Source organism: Arachis hypogaea, chromosome 8, assembly GCF_003086295.3.
Source record: "Arachis hypogaea cultivar Tifrunner chromosome 8, arahy.Tifrunner.gnm2.J5K5, whole genome shotgun sequence".
NCBI classification, from domain to species: domain Eukaryota; kingdom Viridiplantae; phylum Streptophyta; class Magnoliopsida; order Fabales; family Fabaceae; genus Arachis; species Arachis hypogaea.
The window spans coordinates 23,875,065-23,885,403 of NC_092043.1; the positions used below are offsets into that span (position 1 = coordinate 23,875,065).

A 10,339-nucleotide genomic window follows, 5' to 3' on the forward strand; every position below is an offset into this window, starting at 1 on the left:
TTATTATTATTACTGAAAAAATGAAAAATAAATGCTGTTCTTTCTTATTATTTTTTATCATTATTATTATTAATACGAATTTTATTATTTTTTTAACATTTTTTAATATGAATTTTATTTTTTTATTATTATTAATATTTTTATTATTTTCTTTTCTAATTATAAATTTCTTTATAATAATTCTTTGAAAAAATATTTTTTTGGTCTAATAATTTTTTCTCTATTTTTTGTCAAAAATAATTTATATTAGAAAAAAAAGATATAAATTAAATTTTAAAATTTAAATTTAAATAAGATGTGCAAAAAGGTAACTATTAATTTTATTTGATAGATTTAAACTCTTTGTATTATCGTCATTGAAAATTTCAAATACTATTATAAAATTTTAGATATTTTTTATCTTATTGTTCTTAAATTATACATTATAATTGATAAATTTTTGGTTTTAAAATAAATTTTTACTCTATTTCTTATCTTTTATTTGATTTTTTTATAGTTTTTTTATTTTCTTAATTAATTATAATTGTAATAATTCATCATAAATTTGTGTTTTGTAAAAAAAATTTATCAATCATAAAATACAAAAGACTTAATAAAAAATTTTTAAAAATATTGATTAACCACAAAACAAAAAAGTATGAATTATGCTTTAATTATGTTGTAAAATATAAATTGAGGCTATTTAAAATTAGTTTTTTACCATTAATGTTAACTTAAATTATAATAAGGTAACAAATAAAAATTGTATATAATAATTTAATTTAATTATTTATACTACTAAAATATTCTTTATTATATTCTATTCATTTTATTAATTAGTTATCTTTAATTGTCTATTTTAACTAAAAATTTGAATGGATTGAATTGATTTTTTTTTCAAATTAATAATACTAGCGGCTCAACAGGCACTACCGTGCCTGTTCAGCCGCTTTTTTTATGGGGTTTAAAGTTAATTATTTCAATGAATTTTAAAATTTTAAATTCGAATAACATAAAAATAATAATATAGAATAATCTATAATAATATAAAAATGTTCAAATTAAAATAATCATATATTACCTATCTATAAACAATAACAATATGAAAATGATTTAATTATAATGAACACATACGTCACCTATCTACAAATCTACAAATAACATAATTCATATAAAATAATTATTACAATATTATTTTATCTTCTTCTATCTAACTCAAAGTCATAAAAATAAATAGAAAAATACGATTGTTTAAAAAAATGAGCCATATTTAAAAGTCACGTTTTTTTCTTTGTTTAGGGACCTTTTTTTTTAAGTGGTAAACCAAAGTACGGATCTGTATTTGAAGAATCTTTCTTGTGCCTACAAAAAGTGTAAAAAAGAAAAATAATTATGTCTTTTTTTTGTGATTATATATCAAACTATAAGTAAAAACGTTAAGATAAATCTAAAGTAATTTCTGAATTTGTACCAAGAAAAAATCTTTAGCAATTCCTCATACATCTCCTTATCAATAGATTCTTGAGCCTTGAAGAACTACAAAATTTAGAAATCAATAAAATATACCATATGCCAATACAAATTTCATTATATTTGAACGAAAAGTTAACAATAAAAAATATAAAACCTGCAAAATTGAAATTTCTTGTTTGAGGTTGGATTTCCTACACATGCACAACAAAAGAAGCCATTAAACCCTCTGTAGAGCATTCAAATCTATAAGTATCCGATATTACCTCTATTTTGGGTGGTTTCTTAATCTAATGATAGGTACCTGCAATGTTGTTCTTTACTAACATCAGTTGATTCCGCTCCTATGAGTTTGTTGCTGGAAAAAGAAAAATGTTTAATTTATTATCTGTAGTTTAAAATTATTTTTTGTAACTTTATTCAACATGAGAAACATAATCTCCGTTACAATCTCAGAGTAACCTTTTAATATTTTAGGCATATACTTTTTTCCTTCATATTTTATTAGTAAAAGAAGAACATAGAAGGGGATAGATAATAGGCATATCAATAACATTCTGATTACGATGATTGTGTTACCTTGTATGTTGTTGGAGCAGTATTTCCTTTTTTATCATCTTCCAGAATTGGGTCTTGTCTGTTTTAACCGTTCCTCCCCAGCCAATAGAATAAATTTGAAGGGAATGAACCTATTAGATAACATATGATTATGATTACTAACATAGAAATAGAAGTATGTATATTGAATGCAATTTTGACAGTAATTAATTTAAAAAATTACTTTATTGTCTATTGGTTGGATTGATGCAATTGCTTGCTCATCTTTCCATGCACTCCAGAGATTTTGGAATCCTTCTTCCTGTAATTGATATTTGTTAATATATTTCTAGTATATATATAGTATGTCTTAGTTAATGATAATTAGTACGTACCTGTTGCATAAAACAAATGTTCAAGTTGGTTGTCTTTATCTCCTGGCATATATTGATGAGCTCCTTTGAAATCAAATTGTCTATTAAAAAATTATTAGTCGTTAATCCTCAATAAATTAAAGTTTGTATACATAGATATATATATCAATGAAAAAGATTTAAAGATTAAAATTATATGTAGACTGAATTGTACCAAGAAGTAACTACACACACTTACTAAGAACATAAATTACCTGTGGGGAAGGTAACAATATTTCTTTGAAAACTACATTTCTGGTAAATTCACCACTTGTTCCATCTATTTTTCCTTCTTTGACTAAAATTTTTGTAGTTGACTGAGAAATACTTCGAGACAGAGCAACATATAATTGGCCATGGCTAAATACATGTTTAGGGAGATAGATCCCTACTTTAGGAATTGTCTGTCCTTGTGATTTGTTTATTGTTATTGCAAAACTCAACCTTACAGGAAATTGCTTCCGGATAAGGATAAATGGCAGTCCTGAATTTTCTGTTGTTTTGTGTTTTATCCGAGGTAAGAAAGCTCTTCTTCCACAGTGATGACCGGTTAAAATTTCTACGTCCAACATGTTTTGAAAAGTTCCACGACATAGTAACCTTGTACCATTGCATAAGCCGGCCTTAGGGTCTATGTTTCTCAATAACATCAAAGGTGCACCTCTTTTTACCTTCAACACATGAGGTGGCAACCCGCCTGTAGAAACTGAGTTAAGATATTCTTGTTGATATAAATTATTAGCATCTCCTTCTACTTCATCAAATGAGACTAAATTTCGTTCTTCTCCTGGAAACTGGTTGATAATTATATCATTAAGCTGTTGCACATCATGATTTTTTGGCGTCAATATTGCCCTTTCTACCATGTAAGAAGCGTCCCACCCATGAGATTGTAAGTTTGGAAATATTTCTTCTATTAACTTGTGTAACGATGTTTCACCCTCCCACGGAATTGCCATATTTGCTTGTATCCGTACAAAGTCTTCATGTATGGTGGGTTCAATTCCATCACCAATGCGCATAAGGTACTCAGCAAAAACATGATCATTAGAAGATCGCATATTTTGTCGCAAATGGAGAATTTTAGTGGAAGCCCATAATTGAGACTTAACTATAGAAGCTGAAATCATTTGTGACTTACTACCTTTCGGTACCACAGGCATTACTTGGCGGAAATCTCCTCCCATCACCATCACTTTTCCTCCAAATGGCATATCGTTTGCTAATATATCTCTCAGAGTGCGGTCTAATGATTGCACCGATTCTTTATTTGCCATAGGTGCTTCATCCCAGATGATTGCCGTTGTTTGTCTAATCAGCTTTGCAAGATCTGATTGTTTGCTTATGTTGCAAATGGATGATGGTTCTGCATTAATTGGGATCTTAAACCTAGAATGAGCTGTTCGACCCCCAGGCAATAATGTTGCGGCTATTCCTGATGATGCAGTTACCAAGACAATATGACCCTTATTTCTCAATTCTGCAATTATAGCTCTGTAAAGAAATGTTTTGCCTGATCCTCCTGGCCCATCAACAAAGAACACTCCACTTTCTCTTCGATCAATTGTATTCATAATGCACTTGAAAGCTTTAGACTGGTCATTGTTCAATCTTGTTACGGAACACAGGTCTTCCCGGGGTACTTCGACAGACAGTTCTTCTTGGATAACTCTGTGTATCGAGTTGTCATTGTCATTTTCATGAGTTAAAGCTGGCAAATCGTATTGTGTAATCTGTTTTCCGTGCTGAAGGAGTATATCATTTATATCCCTGAGTAGCCGATTTGTGAACACTAAGGCTGTTGTGGTGCTGGTTGACGGATAATCATCCACCATATATGAAAAAAATTCATCCCATAAGCTTCTTACATCTGTAGGCTCAAAAAATATTAAGATGGTTGCAAACAACCTTCGCAAAGCACATGGCAATCGTAAAACAGATGCCTCAACCAAACATTCACGGATGCTACTGTCACTCTCTAACAATCCTCGATGTTGAGCAGATTGCTTGAAGGACGAATATTGGATCCCATTCACTGTTAGCAAGTCATCCCAACTGATTGGTCCTCTGACATTAGATAACAGAATACGCAAATAGAATTTTTCTCCTTCTGAAGGTGATACAGTATAAATTCTACCAGTGGATCTCCTATGTGTCTTGCGCCGACGCCATTCCTTTTCCTTGTTGTGCCAAGTGTAATACTCTGGAATTTCCGTGTACAAAAGATGCCTAGATTGTTGGTTGGTGCACGAATTTGTGATTCGCACAACTAACCAGCAAGTGCACTGGGTCGTCCAAGTAATACCTTACGTGAGTAAGGGTCGATCCCACGGAGATTATTGGTTTGAAGCAATCAATGTTTATTTTATTAATCTTAGTCAGGAGGCCAATAAAATTATTTGGATTTAATTGTAAGGAGTCAAAGTATTTAAAATTATTAGAAAAATAAGAGAGAATCAAATCGTTACTTGGTGTGCAATAATGAGAAATATGTTGGAGTTTTGGAGATGCGTTATCCTTTGAATTTCTACTTTTCCTTGAAGTCCTCTTCCCACACGCAGGGTTCCTTCCATGGCAAGCTCTATATAGGGTGTCACCGTTGTCAATGGCTACCTCCCATCCTCTCAGTGAAAATGTTCCTATGCTCTGTCACAGCACGACTAATCATCTGTCGGTTCTCAATCAGGTTGGAATAGAATCCATTGATTCTTTTGCGTCTGTCACTAACGCCCAGCCTTCAGGAGTTTGAAGCTCGTCACAGTCATTCAATCCCAGAATCCTACTCGGAATACCACAGACAAGGTTTAGACTTTCCGGATTCTCATGAATGCTGCCATCAATCCGGCTTATACCACGAAGATTCTGATTAAGGAATCTAAGAGATACTCATTCAATCTGATGTAGAACGGAGGTGGTTGTCAGGCACACGTTCATGGATTGAGGAATGTGATGAGTGTCACGGATCATCACCTTCTCCATAATTAAGCGCGAATAAACATCTTAGATAAGAACAAGCGTGTTTGAATGGAAAACAAAGGAATTGTATTAATTCATCGAGACGCTGCAGAGCTCCTCACCCCCAACAATGGAGTTTAGAGACTCATGCCATCAAAAAGTATGTAATTCAGATCTTAAAATGTCATGAGGTACAAGATAAATCTTTAAAAGTTGTTTAAATAGTGAACTAGTAACCTAGGTTTACAGAATATGAGTAGACTAAGATGATTGGTGCAGAAATCCACTTCTGGGGCCCACTTGGTGTGTGCTGGGGCTGAGACTAAAGCTATCCACGTGCTGAGGCTTTTCTTGGAGTTGAACTCCAAGTTATGACGTGTTTTGGGCGTTCAACTCCAGATCATGACGTGTTTCTGGCGTTTAACTCCAGACAGCAGCATGTACTTGGTGTTCAACACCAAGTTACGTCATCTATCTTCGCGCAAAGTATGGATTATTATGTATTGCTGGAAAGCCCTGGATGTCTACTTTCCAACGACGTTGAGAGCGCGCCAATTGGACTTCTGTAGCTCCAGAAAATCCATTTCGAGTGCAGGAAGGTCAGGATCCAACAGCATCAGCAGTCCTTTTTCAGCCTAACTCAGATTTTTGCTCAGCTCCCTCAATTTCAGCCAAAAAATACCTGAAATCACAGAAAAACACACATACTCATAGTAAAGTCCAGAAATATGATTTTTGCCTAAAAACTAATATTATTCTACTGAAAACTAATTAAAACATGCTAAAATCTACATGAAATTACCCCCAAAAAGCGTATAAAATATCCGCTCATCATTGGTCCTCCTCACAATTTAGAGCAAAGAACTCAGTGAGCATTGTTCTAGAGAAATAATCATCATTAAGTATTTCAGGAATGGTTTGGTGATCATAAAAGCTCACTTGATGTTGATTTGGCAAATGAATTTGTAACCTTTCCACTGATGGATACATTCGGTAAAGGTTAAATTTAAATATTCTCCAACATGCCTCTGGAGCAGCAATCCATCTTGCATCAACAAACTGTTGGACCTCGTCAACATTAGAACTGTTGTGAACTTCCATTGCAACCCGGTCTGGACCCTTGTAGCAATATTTGTAGAGATACTTTATACTCTTGATGCTACTACATATCTCAACATTAATATGGAAATCATACTTTAGTAGTAGCCAAGGGTTGTACGGAACTACCCATCTATTGTCAACCGTGACATTTTGGTTAATTTGTACTGGAGTGTCGAATCGTCGCCTATATTGCGGATATGAGTCGTCACCTCTTCGTGTTTCTGCTGCGAACTCTTTTGGGTAGTTGCGTTTACATTTGCCATTTTTCATGCAGGGTGAAGATTGATCAAGTGTACCACAAGGACCATGAATCATATGTTTTAGCACAGCATCATGTAGGTGTGGTTCTACTTCTTTAGATGGTATCTCTGCACGTACCAAACTATCATAATGCTCCGGGTCAATTAACTTGTCATTGTTTTCTAAGATTAGCAATATATGTACATGTGGCAACCCTCTTTTTTGAAACTCAGTGACATAAATATAGCTCTTCACCTTTCCCAAGACACCCTTAGTAATTACATCCTCTTTCAGCTGTTCAAATTTGGCTCGAAAAATTCTTGTTGTTAGATCTGGACGATCTTGTGGAGTTTGAACTGGGTTGAGTTCTGAAGTTATTTCAGTCCAAGATGGATTGCATGTCATTGTGAGAAAAATATCTGGCTTTCCCTCTTTAAGAACAATCGCCATTCCATCTTCATATCGTTGGGTCATGTCGCGACGGCTACCAATGAACGACGATGGTAATATTGTTCTTTTTCTTCCAACATTTTCTGAAGACAAATATATAGAGAAATATTATTAGTTTTAATAATTATTTTGGGTAATTCTTAATGATTTTCAAAGTAACAATTAGATACAACAATGTTTACCTGCATTAGTTTCTCCTGTGTGCAAAGCATCTTGTAAACCTTGGTATAATTCAGCCCGTAATTTCTTCTGTCTATTTCGAACCCATCTTAACTTTCCGATTTCAATTTTCACATAGTTATCAACAACATATTGTTGTAGTAGTCGTCCTGCTTGCAATACGGTGGAATGATCATCGGTGCGGATCTACAAATTTTTTAGAATTTGCAAAAAAGATTAAATACATTGATCAATTTTTTGGCATAATTTTATTGAAGTCTATGCTGCGTAGGAAATAGAGATTTGTACCTGGAGCATATAACTATTATATGTTCGGCACGATACTTTGCCGCCACTTTGACTTCGGGTATTGATATCCCATCCATGAGTTCCAAATGGAAAAAGAAGAGGATATTGTAGTGGATCGTAATAGCCAACGAATTCCTGAATCCTTCGTAGGCTACCAGCATGAGTTTGCACCTTAATATCTCGCCCACGAATTATTGTTTCAACGTCATCATCAACAATTATGGCTGCTACCTGCGACGCAGTTGGAAGACTATATTGTGGCTGATTAGCAGGTCGCTCTCTAATGACCAAACTACACTCATGTACATCTGACCGTTGTGCAAGCTGGCGAAACACATGGAGAAAAGGATTATACCGGTGTAGCAATTGTTGTAACTTGAAAACTAATGTTTTATGTAGTTGTGTGTTCTTCAGCATCCTATTCTGCAACTCGTGATCAGTATCATATATGTACAGTTGCAAAAACCGTGGCCGCGTGCCCTGATCCGGATGAAATCCTCCTATACTGTGATATATTGAGCCTTGAGCACGAAATGTATATATACCATGACCTGTTATAGCCAGTTGTTCGTCTATGTGCACACCACACGAAGTGAAGGAAAATACATGATTGTATCCACGAATATGTTTTCTAAAATGGTTTCCTTCTGCAGAGGGGTCCAAGAAGATTTCAAGCAATTCCTGAGGAGCATTTACTCGGGGAAGAGAGACTTTTCCCCCATTACAGCACATCTCGAACGTCTCATGGTGAAATAGACGTGCGCTACAGTAATGACATGTCCTTGGGACTGGTAGTGGAGTTCGAATTATTGTTCCATCCTCTTGAAAATTTCGAGCACAATTATGGGATGCTCGAACATTTTATCTAATTTCTGTACTCGTATTAAATTAACATATATTTGGTTACATTCATAATGAAAATCATAAAATGATGAATTTTGTAACAACTAAAAAAATAGTTCTTTGTTGATTATAAATACAAAAAATTACTTCCATTATAGTAATCATCATAAAAAAGAGATAAGTAGCTATCAAATATTTAAGTGATGTTTCAATCATTTTTCTTGACTTTGTTACATTGTATAATATATTGTGATGTTGTTTGACTTTATTTTTTTTAAATTTTGTCATTCAGATGTATTTAACAATTTTAATTATAAAATATTTTATTTTATTCTTTCTAAAGATGTTTTTTATTCGTTAAAGAAATGTTTTTATTCTTTTAATTATAAAGAAATATTATTTATTCTGTAGCAATATAGTTTTATTCTTTTTTTAATAAAATCATTTTGTTTAAAACCTTTTATTTGAAACTGTTATAACAAAGTTAAAATCACTTACGATCTATAACAACATTATATTATTCTAAATGTTTATTATTTTCTTGTTCCATTATATATTTTTGTTTATATGGTAATACTATGTTTATCATGGATTATTTTTTTAGATTAAATAGTCAATACAATATAGATTGAGTCTGAAATAAATAATTTTTTTTAAAAAAAAAACTTTCTTTATATATCATAATTTTTTTTTGTATAAAGTTCTCTGTTCATCAATTGTCTTATAGCATTTTTTAGTGAATTATCTTATATAGGATATGACAATTTTTGTCTTTGGCCAAATTTTTTAGCTTCTATGTTTTGTTTCATGTTTTTTAAATGTTTAGATATTACTGGTCGAAATAATACAATACATGACGATAATATTTGTTCATATTTTATTTATTCTATTACTTCTAATAATTTTTATTTTGTATGATTTCGCCTAGAGTTATCATTTTAATTTTTACTATTTATTTTATTTCTTAAAATATATTTTATTTAATCATTTTATGTTGTCATATTGGTGTGAATTATAATAATAAAATAATTCAACAAAATATAAAATTTTTTAAATTAATTTTTTTTCGTTTTCGCTTAAGTTTCCATATTTTTCATTTTGATTGGCAAATAAATATTTTAAGTATTATATTGGTTTTTATAAATTGTTTGTGTGTATAGATTTTAATTTTTTTTGTTAGGCACGGACACTCTTTTTTTATAATTAGTTCTGGTAATGATCTTAAATAAATAATTTTTTTAACATTTTATTTAATTATTTTATTTTGTCATGTTTGTGTGAATTATAACAGAATGATTCAACAAAATATAAAACTTTTTTAAATTACCTATTTTATTATTTTTGCTAAAGTTTACATTTTTTTATTTTAATTGGCAAATAAATATTTTAAGTATTTTATTGGTTTTTATAAAAAAATTTTGTGTATAGATTTTAAATTTTTTTTTGTTAGGCACTGGCACTCTTTTTTTATAATTGGTTCTTGTAATGATCTTAAATAAATAATTTTTTTAACACCAATTATGCTCACACTTAATGTTTACTATGAATACATTAATATGCTAACATATAAGGATAAAATAATATTTTTTTTATAAATTTATTTACCAATTAAAATTATGTCACAATAGTAAATATATAAAGAAAAAAAGTACAATACTAACCAGTTACATTTTCTTCACGTCTACTGTTTTGATCAGATCTATTTCTATGAATTTCTGATAGTATGTAAAAAGAACACATCAACAAAATTATAAAATTTTTCATTAAATTAAGTCTATACACTATCAGTGGTAATTGAGAGGTTACTTTTAAAGAAACAAATCATACCAAATTAAATTGATTGAAAGTAATAGAAAACGTAGAATACCCATTAATATCATAAT

General features: G+C 31.2%; 1 protein-coding gene across 1 annotated transcript; it reads right to left on the bottom strand.

Annotated features, from left to right (window-relative positions):
• Nucleotides 1-1,122: 1,122 nt before the first annotated feature.
• On the bottom strand, nt 1,123-8,345 carry LOC112705121 (uncharacterized). Its single transcript, XM_029288715.1, has 7 exons — nt 7,614-8,345; nt 7,328-7,511; nt 6,325-7,228; nt 3,071-4,466; nt 1,451-1,515; nt 1,283-1,341; nt 1,123-1,130 (listed from the first exon to the last, which is right to left on the bottom strand). The coding sequence occupies exons 1-7, from the start codon at nt 8,343-8,345 to the stop codon at nt 1,123-1,125; spliced, it is 3,348 nt and encodes a 1,115-aa protein (XP_029144548.1).
• Nucleotides 8,346-10,339: the final 1,994 nt, after the last annotated feature.